The 19,360-nt window shown below is 42.4% G+C and overlaps 1 protein-coding gene across 2 annotated transcripts; it reads left to right on the top strand.

Annotated features, from left to right (window-relative positions):
- Positions 1–128: 128 nt before the first annotated feature.
- Positions 129–18,205, top strand: EOGT (EGF domain specific O-linked N-acetylglucosamine transferase). Of its 2 annotated transcripts, none has more exons than XM_082288494.1 (17): positions 129–183; positions 1,581–1,627; positions 2,457–2,690; positions 3,049–3,149; positions 3,710–3,818; positions 3,906–4,000; positions 5,104–5,208; positions 6,290–6,396; positions 7,644–7,747; positions 10,245–10,337; positions 11,052–11,123; positions 11,600–11,686; positions 12,763–12,831; positions 13,634–13,695; positions 14,707–14,826; positions 15,757–15,859; positions 16,232–18,205. In XM_082288494.1, exons 3-17 carry the CDS (start codon positions 2,481–2,483, stop codon positions 16,376–16,378), a joined length of 1,584 nt encoding a protein of 527 aa, XP_082144620.1. In that variant the 5' UTR covers positions 129–183; positions 1,581–1,627; positions 2,457–2,480; the 3' UTR covers positions 16,379–18,205. The 2 variants fall into 2 exon arrangements, with proteins under 2 accessions (XP_082144620.1, XP_082144619.1); XM_082288493.1 differs by lacking the exon at positions 129–183 and adding an exon at positions 722–1,115.
- The last annotated feature ends 1,155 nt before the right edge of the window (positions 18,206–19,360 follow it).

Below are 19,360 nucleotides of genomic sequence, written 5' to 3'. Positions count from 1 at the left end.
TGAAAGGAAAATATTACTTAAGGTAGAAGATACCAGATGTAGTTGAAATTCAGAGTCACAGATGCCAGTTCAACTCTTGTGGTGCCGTGGGTACTTAGATGCGAGGGGCTGGTTTATTTCCAAATGCACCGCAGTGATGGGGTTGTGGATAATGTGAAATGTAGAATAATCCGCTTTATTCAGGTAAGCGGTGTCCCTGTGGGATCAGCACATCTGCCGGCGCCTTCTGTTCCGCGTTCTCCCGCAGGGTTCCTGGCTCCGGCTGAGCGTTTGTTCCTCGTTTTCCACCTGGGAACGAGGGGAGAAGAGGCCTGGGCTGTGCTGGAGGATTAAAAGCTCTTGAGTGTTGGCGCTTGTGCCTCCCTCGGCGCTCGTCACTGCGGGAATTGGGTCAAACCGGAGGAGGGTGCGGGGTGCCAGCCCAGGCAGGAGCGCTGCCGTGTGTCAAGGAGAGCCGGGCATCGATGAACCTCTGTCCTTGCGCCTGGGAGTGTTCGTGAGCGCGGCGGTCCCGGGCCGACCCCGGCCCCGCTGCTGCCGGCCGGGGCTCGGGGGGGGACGCCTGGAACAATGGGGTGCCGGAGCCTGCGCTTCCTGCCGGGCCGCGGCAGGAAAAGGCCCTTTTCCTCCGCATCCTGCGCTCGCCGCTCCCGGGGCGGCAGCGCTTAATTTCCGGCAGCAGAAGGAAGACGCGGCTGCTCCGCCGCTGCTCCCCCGCGGGCAGGTGCCCTTCGCCGAGGGCCCCACCTGCGCCGCGCCGCCGGACCCGACCCGCACCCGGGCGCCGCGCCGCCGCCCCGGCCCGCCGGCTCCCCCTTCCTGCCCGCCTGCCTTCCCTCCCTGCCTCCTTGCCCGCTCCCGCCGCCCAGGGCGGGGCGGTCCCGGCGGCCGCGGCTGCTCCCGGCGGCGCTCCCGGGGCGGGCACGGCGGTGCCGCCCGCCCCTCCCTCACACCCGCACGGCGCTTCCCCGCGCAGCCCGGCGGGGCCGGGCCGAGCGCTGCCCCCGGACATGAGGATTGAGACCGGCGGCGAGCGCCGAGCAGGAGCAGCGGCCGGTCCCGTGGGCCGCGGGGCTCCCCGGGGCCGGCGGGGCTGAGGTGCCGTGAGATACGCGGTGAGACGCGATGCTGTGCCGGGGCGGGGGAGCGCGGGGCGGGGCGGCTGAGCCGGGTCCAGCACGGGCATGGCCAGAGTGGGTCGGGCACCAGGTCCGGCTGGGCCAGAGGCTGGGTCCGGTTCTGGGTCTGTCGTGGAACCAAGCACGGCCTGGCACAGCGTGCCGGGCACGTTCCCGAAGCTACAGCCCCTGAGCCAGTGCCCAGGAGTGGGTAAGGGGCGCGTGTTTTGGGGATACCGCAGGGTTTGTGACGAGAGGAGAGGTGGGATCCTTGCGAGATCCCCCCCCGCCCTGCCCCAGGCAATGTGCCGGGGAAAGGGGCCTGAGTGATAGGTCAGCAGCGTGCCGGGGCAGTGAAAGCTGCTCTCAGTGCTGGGAACGTGTCTCTAGAAGCTGGACAGTGTCCTGAGGAAATCTCCTTTTGCGGGACGCATCTAACTCCATCTTCCTCCCCCGCTCTAGGTTTCTGTACCTGGGAAATCTGAAGTGGTTCTTCTCAAACCAAACAGGTAAAACTACTTGTATCGTAGGAGTTTTGCTAAAGGCTTTGGTTGAAAGCAAGCATGCAAATTTTAGCAAATTATAACGCCAAAAAAGGTGGAGTTTAGATACAGGCCGTACATTTTTTTTCCTCAGGAAGTTTAATGGTTCAAAGCAGGGGTGTTAGATGAGAAGGTTGTATTAACAGGAAGGTATGCAGTCTGCTTTAGGGTATACAGATATGTGTGGGCCTGTGTGTGTGTATATGTATATATATAAATACACTTTCATTATATATAAAATGATATATAGAATATACTCAGTAGTCAAGTTTCTTTAACATGATGTTAAGCACTAAAAGCAGGCATCCTGTAACAGACTTATCTGTGACCCTATATTTGCATCTACATAGTTTTCCTTCAGCTAATGACTAGTTGAAAGTGGAGAATGCACTATTTTTATACTTATTTTGAAACTAAAAATCCTTCTTTTCTCACCCCTCCCCCCGGTTCTTCTACTTTTTCTCCCTTCTCACTGGATATTACATGCTCTATACTTAGTTTCCACATTGAACTCTCAGGATCCCTTGGCATTTAGCTAAAGTAAACACACCCATTTTAGCTTGACTGGGAGTTTGTAGTGCGTAATAACACTCAATGACTAATGATTCAAAGATAATCCTGAGGTTGTGCAGTCTGGCCTCTCAGTGAAAGTTTGGTCTTCACAGGAAAAAGAAACCACCCCATAAATGCAAGTACAAATTCTTTGACTATGTGTCTGACTCTGACTGAATTTTGTCTTTTATCCTTGAAATACTGCAGTTAATTTCCTTTTTTTTTTTTTTCCTATTTTATTTAGAAAGTACAGAACTCACAGGTTGCCATGTTTATGTTGCTTGTGTTTGGATTGCTACTGCAAGAAATTCTGGCTAATTCCCAAGGTGAAAATCCTACTGAATTCCCAAACATTTGGGAAGAGCCATTATATAGCTACAAAGCTATCAACTTGCCAGATGAGCATATCCCCTACTTTCTGCACAATAACCAGCATGTTGCTGACATCTGTAAGCAGGATGCTCTTTGCCCATATAAAGTAAGTTTGCTTTTTCCTGTTTGTTTGTTCAAATATCCTATTGGGGTAGTTTGTTCTTGGGAGTTGTAGCAATTGAAGATGGTGAATAATTGGTCTCCTTGCCAATTAGTCAGGAAAAGGGTTTGTCTTAGAACATATTAAAGACAAGACTAACATTGCTGTGCATGTGTGTCCTCTTTGGAGCCTCTGTTGTGCATGAAGAATCTGGGTGTTGTTTCTCAAACTCTGAAAACAGACCAAACCAAAAGCCTTTTATGCAAAGATTTATGAGCAAGATGTCATTTAAGAGCTAACAACAACCTTAAGTCATTTCCCATTTGCCTGTTGCAAAACATGATCCAGTCATTCTGTGTTGCAGAAACACTTGGAGAAACTGAAATCCTGCTGGGGTTATGAGAAATCTTGCAGATCAGAGAACAGGTTCAGTTACCCAGTGTGTGATTATGTTGAAACTGGATGGTAAGTTCAATTTTAAAAGTCTACTGTAGATTATGGTAAAAAAAGAGGGTAGCGCTCACTTTGATATAACTGTGAAGTAAACATTATTTTGATATTTAGAATTTAAAGCATGATTTTTAATGGACACCTGTGTGTATATATATATATATACAATATGTGTATTCATGCATAATGAGCCTTTCAACATGATTAAAAAAATTAACTTTTTAAGGAAGAAAACACTGTTAGAAATGCTTCTTTCCAGAATGTTTTCATTATTCTGATTTCGCCTTGAATTCAGTTTCCTAAAATAGCTGTATTTCCTTTCTTAGCTTTAAAAACAGAGGAAAAAATGTTAAAAAAAATGTATACCCTTTTAGGGGAGAATAGCTTTAAATTGTGATTGATGATTTCACTAACATGCAGCTGATAAGCGCTTCCTGTTTTGGCATCTTAAATGCCAGTAAAATAACTGGCTGGTTCTTCTGTTCCACTTTCAGTGGAAAAATGTTATCTGTTGAAGTTATTACTAGAATTGAGCAACAGACCTTGATTTGTTTCCTCTTTCCTTCACACATCAGGGCAAGTGACATCGAGACAGCCCAGCAGATATTCTGGAAACAAGCTGACTTTGGGTATGTTCAAGAGAGGCTCAGTGAAATGAAAACCCATTGCAAGCCTGCAGCAACAGTAGGTATTTCTGATAGGTATGATACTTTGCACTTGGTTTTTAAAAATATTTTTCATTATTGACAGAATTCTACTTGTTCTTAACAGGGGGATTCATCTCTGACCTGTTCCCAGTACCTTCAGCATTGCAGAGCAACAAACTTGTACATTGATTTACGAGCTGTAAAGAGAAACCACGACAGGTCTCTGATTTACCTGTGTTGTAGCAAAAATGGGATCTCAGGGAAAAGGATTTGAAAATTAGTTTAACAAAGCTGGTTTGCTTGTTGCCATGGGTTTTACTGCTGATCAGAGACTTGTTGCTGAAGCCCTGTAAAAGTTTATACCTCTTCCTTGCTGGCTGCTGCTGCTGCTGCTGTCAGCAGCACAGGTTGTTTAAAAAACCAAGTCCTCAGTTTTATGGAAGTATGATGGGTGATTGAAATCCTCCCTGGTGGAAGAAAGATTTTTTTTGTGTCTTCAGTCATGTCCTTCCTTGATCAGATGATGTGCAAAATACAACTGTTTTTGTCTGAGGCACCAACGCCTTTCCTGTGCCTTTATAACAGATCCAGGAGCTGCATTTTTAAATACCGAGTGACTGAGGAGAGATCTGAACCTGGATTCTCCACATCCCAAATTAAAATGCTGCATATTGGAAAACTGGATGAAAAAACCATGCCACTGGTGCTGGCATGACCCTCTGCCTTGTCTTTGAAGTCAGTGTCTAGATCTGGTTCAGGACTGAGACTGGTATTACCCTTCAGAATGGGTTTTGTCCTCATCACAGCCTGTCCTGAAAAACGAATTTAGACAGTGCTTTTAGCTGGTAACTTGTTTTCAGAAAATCTGTTCTTGCACCTCTCTCTTCATATGTCATGTAAAATCCTTGGGTATTGAACTGGGTTGTGAAATCTGAGGTAAATTTCAGTGAGAAACTGTTAAAAACAAACAAAAACTCCAACCAGTGATGCTCCTGTTATTCAGTGATGCATCAGTGTCATGTAGAAAAATCTAATTAAATTAATAATTTGGGTATGTGTAAATAATTCTTAATAACAAGATTGTTATTAGGTGGATTAGTGCTATTTTCTAAGGTGATATCTGGACCTTCAAGGACACCACTATCTTTCTTTGGGAGTTGTGGGAAATTCTTGATTTATGCTGAGGAAAATACTCAGGTTTTAAATATGTATGAAGTGCCCTGCTGAACTAAGTAGCACTGGCTTGAGTATGTAATTGAGATTGCAGGGCACTGGTAGCCCTGTTGCACAAAAGCTGATAGACTTTTTCTAATTTGTGTTAGATTCAAAGAAGACTTTTTCCAGAAAGGAGAAATTGGCGGTCATTGCACCCTTGACGTTCAAGCATTTTTGGCTGAAGGTCAACGCAAGAGCCCTCTGCAGTCTTGGTAAGAATCTCTTGTCAAGGCTGCTTCCAAGTTCACTTGCTAATCGTTTTTGATTTTTGTCATTGACATTAGCAGCTGTGTGTAGGGGATTTCATACTGAGGAAAGACTTGCTTGTTTTAAGGTCAATTTGAGAGTTTATATTAGAAACCTCTGATAATTACATCTATGCAGAAAGTCTGAACCACACTGTGTGGAATTGTGTCCTGCCTCATTTGCAGCAGCAAAAGATGTGAAATCATCTTGCAATTGGAAGTTCTAACCTTCAGGTGTTTTCTGGCAAGGTGCTGGTGCTCTGCCTAATCTGTGTGTGGAAGGGGTAACTGCTTTGTGGTGAGATGTCTTGAAGCTGGCACTTGTGTGTGAGTTCACACAGTCCTTGGTGAGGATGATCTGGATATGTGCTCACACGGCCTTCCCAGGGAGGCTGTGCTTGGAATGTGAGGTGGGCTGAGGCTTCAGGCTGAGTAGGAAGTGCAGAGCATCACAGCTTGGATGTTAGCACTTCAAAGCTGCATTGCCAGTTAATTGATGAAGGAACAGGAGCCATTAAGGTCAATGTAATAATTCATTCTTTTGTATTTTCTTTTTCTTTCCCCATTTTGCATTGATGGTTAATTTAAGTCAATAACTGCTGCAGAGGAGAAAGACTTTTCTCCTCTACCTGCTATTGTCATCACAACTGCTCATCCTTGTTTAGATCCAGGAATGATAAATACTGCCTCTACCTTCATTATTCCAACCAAGGCATGGAAATCTCGCTTAAGTGTCTTTGGCAATGCAGATCAAGTTGGATGGACCCACAGATCCAGGCTCTGAGGTTCTTTGTTACATCCCTGCTGCCTTGATTTGGAGATCAAAGGTGCTGTTCACTCCTGAGATCAAAGGCAGTGTTTAACCTCTAGAAGCCCTGAAGAACCTTCCCATTATAATTTCAAATCATTTGAATTGTCAGACTCTCTCAGTTTTCAGCAGTCTTGTTAAATGGACTGGATGGAGAGTTACTAAACCTGAGACATATGAAGTACATTTGTTTAAATGTGTTGATGTCAAAGCATATTCTGTGTGATTGAATCTTTCTAGGTTTGCAGAACTCCAGACATTCACTGCATTAGACTTCAGGCCTCTAGAAGATGAGAAGTGTGACATTGTTATTGAAAAGCCAACATACTTCATGAAATTAGATGCAGGTAATTGGTATTTTTTTTTTTTTTGTACTGCTGTAAAAAAAGCTCATATTCAACTTGCCCATCTGCATTATGCCTTTGTGATTAAGTTCACTTGTAGTATGAAAAATGATGTGACTTTTTCATTCCTTTTTTTGGTGTAGTTCCAGTGATGAACTTGGAAGCTGAAATTTGAAAATCTTATAATTTCCCACACATGATTTAAAAAAAAAAATCAGAACGATTTCCTGTTGTTTGCCTTGCACAGTTGTTCTCTGGACTGTGGTTTGGCAGTGTCTGATTTTGTGCCAAAGTCTGTTCTGTACAGTCTCTGGCTGTGTTTCTGCATGACAGGTTTCATACCATGAAACACCAAGTATGGGTGTCTGTGTCCTGCAGTGTGTGCTCAGCAGCAGGATTCTGTGTGGGTTGGATGATAGGGAAGTGCTGTTCCAAGAGGGGCAGCACCCAGGCACCTTTAGGAATCTGACTTTTTTTGAGCTTCACCAGCCTTTTTGTTAGTGCAGCACCGTTTGCAGCCAAGTGTTGATGGAGGAGGGTGTTGAGGATGTAGACAAACCAAGCAGCTGCAGTGGGGTGAGCTGTGTTTGAGCAGGGTGCTGCTCGTGTGCTGTGTTCTGTCCCTGTGATACACAGCAGCTGTGACCCGAATTCCTCCACTTCCCCTGCCACTGCCTTACATTTTAAGCAAAGTTGTTGCAGGGAACTGGACTGTGTTTCCTCCTTTGTGTTTCCTCCTTGTTTCATGGCAGTTTGCTGTGCACCAAGAATGAACAAGAGAGAAACAAGGAGGAATGACTTGGGCTTTGGCCTGTGTGAAAGTACAGGTTCCATCTTGTAGTCCCACAGACGGAGTTTCCCTTAGCCTCACTAAAGGAGAACCAAGATCTGTGCTGAAAGCCAGTTTTCATGTTTCCTTATGCCTGTCTGGGCTGTGGTAAAGCAGGAGTTCCTTTCATATCCTTCACAAAATAGCTGCAGACTGTAAAGAGAAATAGCACATGAAGCTCATCTTATTCTTTCTTTTGGCCACTCTTCTAACTCTTTTGTACTTTTCAAAATCACATTTTACCTTCTTACCTTGATTCCTCCCTTTTAGAGGTTCCCTTTTTTAGGGTCTATTGGGAGGATTCAGTCAGAAGCAGGGGGAAGCTAATATAAAATACAAGATGCTAACAAGGAAAAAAGCATAAACCAATAAAAGTGGAGCAAGTAATGCAGTGTTTTGCTAACAATTCTTTCTTTCTCAGGTGTTAATATGTACCATCACTTCTGTGATTTTGTCAATCTTTACATTACCCAGCATATCAATAATTCCTTCGGTACTGATGTCAACATAGTCATGTGGGACACTGTAAGTCTGCTTTTAACATATTTGTGTTTCTGCTTTGTAGAGACTCTCAAGGTTTTAGTAGCCAATCCTTAGCTCTCTTGTGGGCATAGCCATGTGGAACTGATAAATTTTTGGATCCTTTTAATACAGGTACATGAGTAATAGTTAGGGAACAGATTTTCCATGATAAACCATGTGCTGTTGGAATGCTCAGCTTTGCTAATACATAGCTATGCCTTTTTTTGGTGTGACCTCAAAATAACCTGATCAGTATTTCTAACCTGTAGCATTTGAAGTTTTAACTGGGTTTTTGTAGGTTTTTTTCTCTTGGAAAATTGAAGTAGATTTGCTCAACTGTTTCTTCTATATTTACAAAGAAATGCAGTCTTGCATATTGTTTGTAAATCAGTAATGTGCAGCCTGTAGTAAAGAAAACAGTTCAATTAAATCCTTATATGTATTAAAGCAGAGTTTAATATTTAATTCCTTTGAGTAGCCTTCTTGCAGTTACTTCCCTCAACCACCTCTCACATTGCCATGATAACATATAAAACGAGTTTTTAAGTGGGGCTGTTTCTGCTGTACTGCTGAGTTGAAACCATGACTGTGTTTAAGAGTTATATTAGTTTTATTGGACAGTATTTAAGTTGTGTAGGAGGGTATTAAACTAAAGAGAAAACAACTGGGCAATTTGTAATATGCCAGCTAATGTGTATAATCAGTTCCAGAAATAACAGTTCTTAAATATGGCACTGTCCCACACCTGTTTTGTGATCAAAAAAGTGCTGAGTTTTCTTTCTGAGTATTTAGTGCTAGGACAACTAAACAATACAGAACTGCAAATATCCCCTGCTTTCTTTTTAATGAGAAACTGTTTGGCTAGAAGAAACCCTTTTTTCTAATTCTATTGCATTTTAAAGCTAAAATCAGTGCCATCTGTCAGATAGGTGAGCCTTCTAGGTGTTGTACAGGGACCTGTTAATCCAGCTCTGATGGCTTTCTGAAAAGATCAGGTGTCAGATAGCATTGTAAATTGCTTTGAAAAGCAACTCTCTGTCTTATATCAATTTGCTGAATCAAATAACTCTTTCAAATGTACCATTCAAAGTAGTGCCACACTGTTATAATTTTAAATGAGCATTACCTGCTTGGGCAGCTTGAGTTCATTGCTGTGTAAAACCAGGGGATGGCACCAGTCAACTGCTGCTGAACTGTCTGTGCTCGTCAAAAGGTGGACTTGAGGTTATTATTCATTCTCTTTTTTTTCCCTTGATATAATTAGATTTGGCCATACTTCCTAGCTAATGTTCTTATTAAAGAGCAATGCCCTTAGATGTAGGTTAAACAAAGCTGAAAATTAGTAGGAATTCTGCTGGGTGTTGGTGTGCAGATCCTCTGTGAATGCAGGGAGGCAACGTTTATAAAGCACTTTTAAGGAGAGCAGAGAGGGTTAGAAAGTGGTGCTTTCATCAGTTCTCCACTTCTAATCCGGGAGAGCAGTTCTTGTAAGACATGGCCAGAAAGGAGTCTGGATTGTAAAATTCATTAAAACTTAATGGTAGAGGAAGAGGAAGGCCTCTTGAACTGAAGGAAATCTGATGCCCTTTAGATTCTTTTACATTTCACCAGGTATCTGTTCTCTCCTGCTATCATTTGTAGTCTTATTTTCAAATTTCTTTTTGAGAATGTTCCCACATAACTTTCCAAGCTGCCTGAGCCAGCCCCAGAGCTGAAAGGCAGCTTTAGTGAGAATCTGCACCAGGGCTACTGAGGGCACATTTAATTGCATCCAAAGAGCAAGAGGTGGTGACTCAGCCCTGGGATGTGTAGGAAACGTGACAGACTGAAGGCAGGAGCCCCTGCTGCTGGGATAATGTTGTAGGGAGTAGATGGCTCTTTAAAGGTTCCCCACAGAATGTTACTGCAAAGAGGAAAGTTTTTTACTGCTCTGTCTAGAAACCTCTTAGCTGTTTCTTCCACCGAATCAGATCATTGCCTTCAATTTGTGATACATGTGCAGTATGCAAATGACAATCCCAAAACAGGCAAATGCAAAACAAGTTTGTTGTGACTTTTTACCTCAAGCTTCAGTGCTGCACTTGAATACCCAGATGTTTGTTTGGTTTTGTTTAATCTGAGGAGTCGAGGTTCAGACCTTCTACCATCCCTATGTTTGTGTTACTTCAAATTTAACTTGTGTTCTGTTGACTCTGGGAAAAGTAGTAAGTAATTCTCTCTCCTAACTCAGAAATTCTAATCTGCTACAGAAGAAATTGTCTAGTTTTCTAATGTAGAGAAATTTTTATTAAAAATTAGCAACCTGACAGGTAATTGGAGTTACCTGCCAGTGCAAACACAGAGTTTGGTGCTGTGTAATGTCTGTGTTCTGTGCTAGGCTGCCTTGGGTCCCATTAACTGTGTATTAAAACTCATATGCAGAACTTGCAAATCATGAAGAGAGGTTCTAATATGCATTTATGTAATTGTTGTACCCTTGTGTTTTCTGCTTTCCTCCTAGAGCTCATATGGCTATGGTGACCTGTTCAGTGAGACATGGAAGGCATTTACTGACTATGAAATCATTCATTTGAAAACCTTTGACTCTAAAAGGGTATGGAATTCTATATTTTGTTTTAATTCATGGTCACTAGGGAGCAAATATGACAACTTCTCAAGCTGCTTGTGGTTATGGGTGTCCCAGAGGAAAGCATTAATACTTTCCATGCATGTTTAATTTGTGTAATATGAGTGTTCCACCTTAGAAACAAGAGACAGAGCTGTAACCTAATTCTGTGGTGTGTCTATCCTTTATATAGATGGACCTAACTTTTGTGTCCTTAGAGGTGGTATTTATGAATGGGTTTTGCTTCTTCAGGACTCCTGACTGAAGTTAAGGATTATCAAATGGTCTTTCTAAAGCCTTCTGATTCCTCCTGAGGTGTTTCTTTCCCCCTGTAATTATTGGCATTCCTGCTACTTATCATTAAAAAAAAATTACACCAAAAATATATCCATTCATTCAGAGCTCATTTTAGCCTCTTAAATCTAGTTGTAAACTCACTAACTGGTTTCCTTCCCTTTAGTCCATGTTTGTTCTGTTTTGGGGTGTTTTCAACACCTCTTCCCACACTTGCATCTATATCGTCCCAATCAAGAGCTCTTTTGTGAATGAGGATTTTCTTTGTTCTGTTCATTTGCACAGCCAAGGAAGTGAGGCCGTCCTTGGCAGGAGCAGTAATTGCTGGCTCGTTAAGAGCAGGGCTGGCAGTGAATGGGCTGGGGGAAGGCAGCAGTGGGGTGTAACTCCTTGTGATCCCCTTCCCAGGTGTGCTTCAAAGAAGCTGTGTTCTCTTTGCTGCCTCGGATGCGATACGGATTGTTCTATAACACACCTCTGGTGAGTCCCTTTATCCATCCATTCTCACTAGGGGGGTGTGGCAGGATGGAATCTGAGCCAACGAATCTCTCCGATATCATGAAATGCACCGCAGTGAAGGTTCCAACTCCGAATGGAATGATCTTCCCTAAAGATTGGGATTTTAAAGTTACTCCAGCTGGCTGTGTGCAGTCTCCTGTGTCACAGCTCAGGAGGTGCATATTATTCCTCTTTAATGGGTGGGCACCGTGAACTAACTGGTGTTTTTGTGGAGCACAGGAGCTTGAACACAGTCAGGCATCCCTGAGGGTATTAGCTCACACACTCAGCTCTAACACTAGAGAGAGTTTATGTCTTTCTCAATGAAAGTGCCACTTGTGTTGCAGAGAGTAGTGACACGTGCAGCACAGTGCATGATACTGGGCTTTTGTTCCACAAAGCTCAGTTTTCTGAGGAAAATATCTTTGTGTATTAACAATTGCTTTTTAAAATTTCAGATCTCTGGCTGTCACGGTACGGGGCTGTTCCGAGCATTTTCTCAGCACGTGCTACACAGATTAAATATTACTCAGGAAGGACCCAAGGTATGGTAACTGCATAAAGCAGCTGTAAGATCGAGCTGGTGGCTCTTGCCAGGGAACAGCAGTGGCAAACTGAACCCAGTGGGGAGTGAGGGTGTATCTGTGTACTTTTTGTCCTTTCCTGTGATGTTTTGGGTTTGGTTTTTTTCCTGTAAAGGCCTTCAGGAAACATTTGTGTATGTTTGTGACAGTCGCCCATGTGTAATATTTCTATAGGACAGACTTTAGAACATTCTCCTTCCAACCTTAGGGTCTCATCCCTGTATCCATTCTCTGTGCTTGAGGCCTTTCTGTCCTTCCTAGTTAAGTCAGACCCATGTTCCATGGAGCAGCAGTGGGAATCCCACAGAGCAGTGCAGAGCTTGCCCTTTATCAATCCTCTTGGATACTTCTGAGTTCGGATCAGAGCTGGAAACAGTGGAATCTGGTCCTTCCATGCTTGCCCAGCACCATCTGTCTGGTCTGGGCTTCTCTGTTGCTCACACTGATGTTTTTTGCTCTTGGTGGCCAGGGCAGTTCTGGGCTGGTTGAGGTTGAAGTGTCTGCTGGAGACTCGCCCACATATTATTGCTGAGGGGCACATTCAGAGCTCTGCACAGGCATTTAGTTATGCTTCTCCTGCTGACACTAATGGGAGTCATGCAGCTAAATCTCTTTATTTCACTTGGAACGCTCACCCCTGTGAGTCCAATTAATTAAAAGAGGTAAAACGAGGAACTGGTATAGAAGTAAAATATTTTTTTCCCAAGGAACTTGTGCACAAGTCATCCAGCAAGGTGCTTTCCTGCTTTCAAAAACTGCATGTGTGATACAAAGGCTCTTTTGTACTGAATCAAATAAATATTTCAGAAAATATTTTTTCTTGGTTAATAATCAGACTTTCATAAAGTTTTTGATGTTTTGAATCTGTCAGAAAACACGATGTGAATTTTAAAATGGTTACATCATCTGTTTATTACATGTGGGAGGAACGTATTTAGTTGCTCAAATAATTGCCAGATGTAAATATGGAAGAGTTGGGATTGTTTTTTTGTGAGAACTGCCTCTTAGCTGATACACTGCTGCTTCTTTCTTTTTAGGATGGGAAAATCCGAGTCACCATCCTCGCACGCAGCACAGATTACCGGAAAATATTAAACCAGAATGAGGTGTGGTCCTTTTTATCTTTAAAAAAGATTTATTAGAAGTTAAGTCTTGCTCATTGGATTGGACATCTATTTTCTGGCAAATCTCAGACAAATATGTCCAATATTTTTATTAATTTGTTCTAAAATGTCTTCTAGGCAGTCTCCATTTCTGTACCCCAGACACTGAACCTTGCTGCCCTTTCTAAATATCCAGTGGAAGACTACAAATGTAATACTGAAAGTATTTCCTCTGAGCAAACAGACACTGCAGAGCTTCAGATAAAATTAAATTATTTCACTTTTGGATTATTCCTTTTATTTATACCATCTCCAGTGTTGAGGTCTAACAAAACCCTTTGTAATGCCTGCAGATTGGAATGCACAAGCCCTTGTATCAGAGTTTGTGCACTCAAAACGTAATGAATTTTCGTATTGATTTATGTTTTTCCATCATGCAACTTCATGGACTTGTGTAAAATCTTCTTTCATGGTAAAATAGTAGCATTTAATGTTTTTATGCCTATTTTCATTCTCTACTGTTAGTGCCTGACAGAAATGAATTGGGATTATCATCCCCACCTTATGCAGGGAGAAACTGAGGCTCATGTGGTGCACTAGCTCAGTGGCAGAGCAGACAGAGCAAAGGATTTGTGCTTTATCTGCTGGGCCGTCCTCACTTCATGCCTCCACTGCTGCACGTAGTTTGTGTTCTGGTAAAATGGCAAAGAGAGAAGTCGGTTTTATCTTTACCAGGTCAGGAGTGCAAGGGAGCAATTAACTGAAGGAGGACACCGAACCATTGTCTTTTTGTTATTCTCCTCAGCTTGTGAATGCCTTGAAAACGGTGTCGACGCTGGAGGTCAAAGTGGTGGACTACAAATACAAGTGAGTTGTGGGAGGAAACTGGTGTGAGCTCGTGCTGCCTGTGGCTGCTGACAGCTGTTTGCAGTCCCCAGCTCTAACCTGGGCAAAATCCAAGGACTGGGAAGGAAAAGTGTTACTGAGAGAGTGGTGGGTGAGGTAGTCGAACACACCCGTTCTGTAACGCACTACTTAGGGTTAGTAGGCTCAGGTTAAAACTACTATACAATGAGCAAGCTTTGAAATCCCTTTTGTTCCCTCTCCCAAAGCCAGCTGTGTTCCAGTCACCTTTTTGCATTGGCTAATGCTCTGCAATAACTGTGTCAACAGGGATTTCTGTTGTATGATGTTGGTGTCTTATTTTATATGAGCCTTAGTTTAGTAATCAATGATAATTCTGATTATTTGCTGCTCTGGTGGCCGCTGAAGGCACCACTTGAGGTCAGTTTGTCGTGCCAGACGTAGTAGGCACTGTGCCAGGAAGAAATGGATTGAAGGAAAAGTTCCCAAACAGAGCATGCCTGTCCCAAATGGCAGCAGCTCCACCTGGAGCTGTCATGAATCATGCAGGAAGAGTGAGAAACTGAAGCAGCACTGAGAGATCTGTGTTCTGACCAGAGACAGTGGGAGGAAGTTTATTTGTGTATTTTACATTACACTGAATGCAGTTCAGAAACAGGTCTTTTATACTGGGCTTTTAGGTGTTGTTTGGGGCATTTTGTTTGTAGTTTTTGGGTTTTTTTAAGATGGTGCATTTTTTTAAAGGCAAGTAAAAAGAAAAACCCTTAAACTTACCAAAACTTTACCCTGACAAAAAATATTTTTTAAAAAAATTCTTATGAAGTTTTGAAACCTGCCTGCATTTCTTTTAGTTCTGTGCTGAGTTATTGCTGGCTGCAGCATTTATGATTCTTAGTATTGTTCCTTGAAAAATCAGTCTCAGTATTCCCTTAGGCCAATATTGTGCTTTCCCTGTGTTCTGCTGGGGTGGATAGAGCTGCCACATCATCACCACTTTTGTTGTGTTGTCTGCAGGGAACTTGAATTTTCGGAGCAATTGAGAATTACCCACAACTCCGATATATTCATTGGGATACACGGAGCTGGACTGACCCATCTGCTCTTTCTCCCAGACTGGGCTGTTGTGTTTGAGCTGTAAGTCTGTTTGTCCCTTCTTCCCCCTCTACTACACACACAACTGCTCCTGTTGGTTCCTGTGTGTTAATGAAGCCTCTCCCTTCCTGGTATTTGACCATGAATGTTTGTCTTGTTTAGACTTCATTTTTGGCAGCCTCTTCTGGGGATCAAAACAGAGAAAGCTTTCATTCTAAAATACAGTGTAATTATGTCATACAGGCTTAGCCTGTGATTTCTTAATCTACCATGGTATTAACATAATGGCAAAATGGCAAACAATGAGAAAACCTCACTGCTCAAGCTCTGCCTGGTGAGTCTGACATCTAATGATGTTTCAGTGATTCAGGTGAATTGATTATGTGCATGTTCAGGGTGCTAGCCACCCCCTGGAAGTTTTTATATTCTCCTTTTTCTGCTCAGAATGTGAGTACCAGCTTGCTGGCCAAGGTCAGCCCCGTGTTGTGTTTTGCCTAAATTGCTCTTGTAGCTTCCTTTTAAACATATTTTGTCACAAAGTGTGGGTGTTAGCAGACACTCCAGTCCTACAGACCTAAGCAGAAATCCAGAATGCTTGTTTGAAGAGCGCTGAATCCTCCACCCTGAGAAATTCTGCTGTGGGAAGGCTGCAGAACTGGTGCTTTGCAGCACAGTCTTGGCTTGAGAATGTTTTGTCCGGTCTCCAAATAAGTTCAGAAAGCCAGAGGTTGTTTTTCACATGTCCAAGAGCTACTGCAGCTGGACAGGGATATGTTTGATGTGCAGACATGTCTCCAACTGCCTCCAAGGCCACATCTTGAGAGCAGAAGGCAACCCTTGTTGTTTCAGTGGAGCGGAATTTGTCCATGGTTTTAGAACAGGACAAAAGACATTTCAATTTTTTCCTGTTTCACCCTGGTAAACTTCAGCACAATCTCTGTAGGTAAATGTGTTTTTTCTGTCTGTCCCTAGATACAATTGTGAAGATGAACGTTGTTACCTGGATTTAGCAAGGCTGAGAGGCATTCATTACATCACTTGGAGGAAAAGGAATAAAGTATTCCCTCAAGATCAGGTAATGGTGGCCACACTGGAAGGGTGAGGTGCTGTAACTGAAGGACTTCACAGTTATCTTGCTTTACCTTCCTGTGTTCTGGTATTTGAAATATGATTTTCATTCTTTAGACCAAATTAACTTCCCTGTTGTGATTAAGAAATCATTTGATATTAATGGCTGAAGGAAGAAGAGAAATTAAATTAATTGGCCATTAACCATTCATAGAATGGCTGTTATGCAGTTACTTTGCTGATTCTTTTGCCTCAGAGCAGATCAGTGGATCAGAAATAATAAATTAAAATGGCAGATCCTCAATTTTTTTCTTGCTTTTTTGAATGGAAGATGCATTGATTTTTTTTCTGTCTAAAAATCCTTATCTTGTTTTTCTAGGGACACCACCCAACACTGGGAGAACATCCAAAATTTACAAACTACTCCTTTGATGTGGAAGAATTTATGTATTTGGTGCTTCTGGCTGCAAATCATGTTTCACAGCATTCGAAGTGGCCATTTAGGGTAAAACATGATGAATTCTAAATTAGACTTCTAACTGAAATACTGCTTTTAATTAATCACAGAATGCCCTGGATTGGAAGGGATTTTAAAGACCATCTCATTCCACCCCTGCCATGGGCAGGGACACCTTCCACTATCCCAGGTTGCTCCAAGCCTCGTTGATCCTGGGCTTGGACACTTCCAGGGATCCAGGGGCAGCCACAGCTTCTCTGGGAAGCTGTGTCAGGGTCTCACCACCCTCACAGGGAAGAATTTATTCCTAATACCAAATCTAAACCCACTCCCTCCCAGTTTGAAACCATTCCCCTTGTCCTGTCACTACATGCCCATAAATAAATAAATTTCCCCCTATGAGGGAAGTAACCCATTATTAATTTTTCAGGCTACTTCTTAGCACCATATCTTGTCTTTATAGCTCCTTTTTAATCTGGGAGGTTTTGAGATGTAAAAACTATTTTTCAAACTATTTCTGGTTTTTTGCACTGTGTTTCTACATTCCAGATTCTGAAATACTCTTTATACAAAGGTATGTCCACCCATTTCATGTAAGGTTTCCTGAGGTAGATCCAGGGTCAACAGACACTGCAAGCTTCTACTTTAAATTTAGAAACTTTTCACATTAGAGAGCACAGTCTTATGATTTTGCATTTCAATATAAACTTGAACTCTTGTCCCTGTAGTTATAAGTGCTCCAATATAAGAGGTCTGCACAGTAGGTTCAGGCAGTTTTCTGTCTCATGGCAGGTAAATATCCTCCTAAGTGTATACTTAAAATTTCAGGTAATCTGGGCATTTTCTACTTTTTTATGTGAACCAGCACTCTGCATTGGAAAACTTGAGCAAATTGGAATAAAACTTGAGTTTCTTGAGGATTCTAGAGGGAATGGCCTTCTAGTTTTTTTAATGACAAATGATAAGATGTGTAGAGTGTCTTTCAGCTGCAGCTGAAAGGAAAGGAATTGGTGAGGAACCTGGTTCTTGTAGTCACTAAAAGCCTAATTTTTAATATTCTTGTTTCCTCAAAATGTTGAAGAGTTAATCCAGAAAACTTTTAAAATGAAATCTTTCCAAAGCCAGTAGCACAGTTCACTGTTTTCAGTGAAGGGAATATTAAGCCAAAGCTGAGTTCTTTTTGAAATTTCCCCTGGAGCTGAGATGTTCTAGTGGGGAAAATAAAGGTAGTAGTTCTGTTGTCTTAAGTGGGGCCAGACAGATGTGTAGAAGAATCAAGTTCAGTGAGATAAAACCCAAGAGTTCTGTGTTAAATTATGGATTTTTGGGGAATGTATCCCCATGCTGGACTTGCAGTTCAGCCACACAGTCCCAATGGCTCAGAGCAGGCACACATTTGTATGGAAAAGCAGGAGAGTTCTGGTAAATACAAACATTTCACTGCTCTAATTGTAGATGGTATTGACTTCCCTTCCCCAGCAAGTTCACAGAGTGTGGATGCATTTACTGACCTGTCTGTACTGGTAGGGATGAGTTACTGTAAACACAATTTTCATATAGATCTCTCATGACCTTAATCAGTGCGTAGGGGAAGCTGGGTAGAGCTGAGACCTTCATATGTTTTGTGCATGTGGTGCAATTCTTCCTGCAGGGTGTTGTTTTACTGAGGGAGAAAACTGTTTCACTTTAAAGGACCATAGAAGCAAAATTGCACTTCTTAACCTGAGTGGGACAAAAGAAAAAGCCCTTGAGCAATACCATTTCCTGTATTTGTATGTGTCTGTTGGGGTTTTTACCTTGTGGGATTTTTAAAGTAAAAAAATGTATAAAACTTAACTCAGTAAAGTTGTCTGTGTTTGAATGAAACCAAGTCAAAGTAAAGAAGACATTTAATAATGAGCTGTGCACGTAATTTTTTTAATAAAAAGCTTTTTAATTAAAAAAAAAGTGTAAAATTTTTGGTCACAGTTTGCCAGGTTTTAGAGGTAAATGTTTTAAAAGCTATTAATGGCATGGAGTCACATGTCTCTGCTTTTTCCTGCCGTGGCAGCCTGATGTTCTGAGGTCCAACGTGATATTCAGGTCTATTTATTTAGGAATTGTTCAGAGGTAATGCTGCCATGCTTGCACTGCTGGCTTTAGTGCTGGGCGTTTGAGGCTTGGTTTATGAAAATCTTTGTATATATTTAACTTCCTGTGGTGCAGGTGATGCTGCTGAAGGCAGTGAGTGAGTGCTTGAGTCTGCACAGAAGCAGCTAATGAGGAGCTGCTCTTTCAAGTGATCACTAAAACAAATGGTTGAACATATGTGTGGAGGAGAGGCTGCAGGGACTTAATCCAAGGGCAAAACATCCTGCCAACATTCACCAGATTCAGCAAATTTGAGTGCACTGTCAACAGTTGATGGCCAACATGTTATTCAGCCTTTATGGCTTAATATTGCTGGGATGGAAAGACTGTTTGTGTTGATTAACTTTGCAAATAGTACACAATTTTCTTGGCAGCAGAAGGAGGTTTGGTTGGATTTTTGGGTTTTGCCAGTAAATCCTGAGGGAGTTTGGACAACAGCAAAGGTGTGGCTTGTGACTTGAAGAGCATCTGGACCATCTTGGGTCTGTCTGGAAGCTGGAATTTGAGGGAATGCATGAGACTTTTGGGCCACTTCATCTTAAGGCAGGATATAGCTCTGAGTTAAGTTTTTCTAACAGACCATGGGAATCTTGTTCCTTGCTGCTTCTGATTTGTTAAAATTTTTTTTTGGTCTCTTCATTTTATCCAAGTTTAGAGTCTAAGTGGCACATTGGCATCAGAGTGATGAATTCAGTTTGGGGACTTCATGTAATGTTGCCAATCCTGAATGTTTTTATGATTGCCTGTATTTCCTGTACAATGTAAACTGAGAGCTGGATTTGGAATAAAAAAATAATTTATGGATGCATGTTGTTTCTTTCCTTTTTACTTCAGAAGTCATCAAGATGTAATTTCAGTTTTTTTCTTTGGGAAGTTCTGTGGAAGTTGGGTAAGTGTGAGAAATGGTTTGTGATGGGGAGG

Source organism: Coloeus monedula (genome assembly GCF_965178545.1).
Source record: "Coloeus monedula genome assembly, chromosome: 11".
NCBI classification, from domain to species: domain Eukaryota; kingdom Metazoa; phylum Chordata; class Aves; order Passeriformes; family Corvidae; genus Coloeus; species Coloeus monedula.
This window is presented reverse-complemented; position numbering and strand designations above follow the sequence as displayed.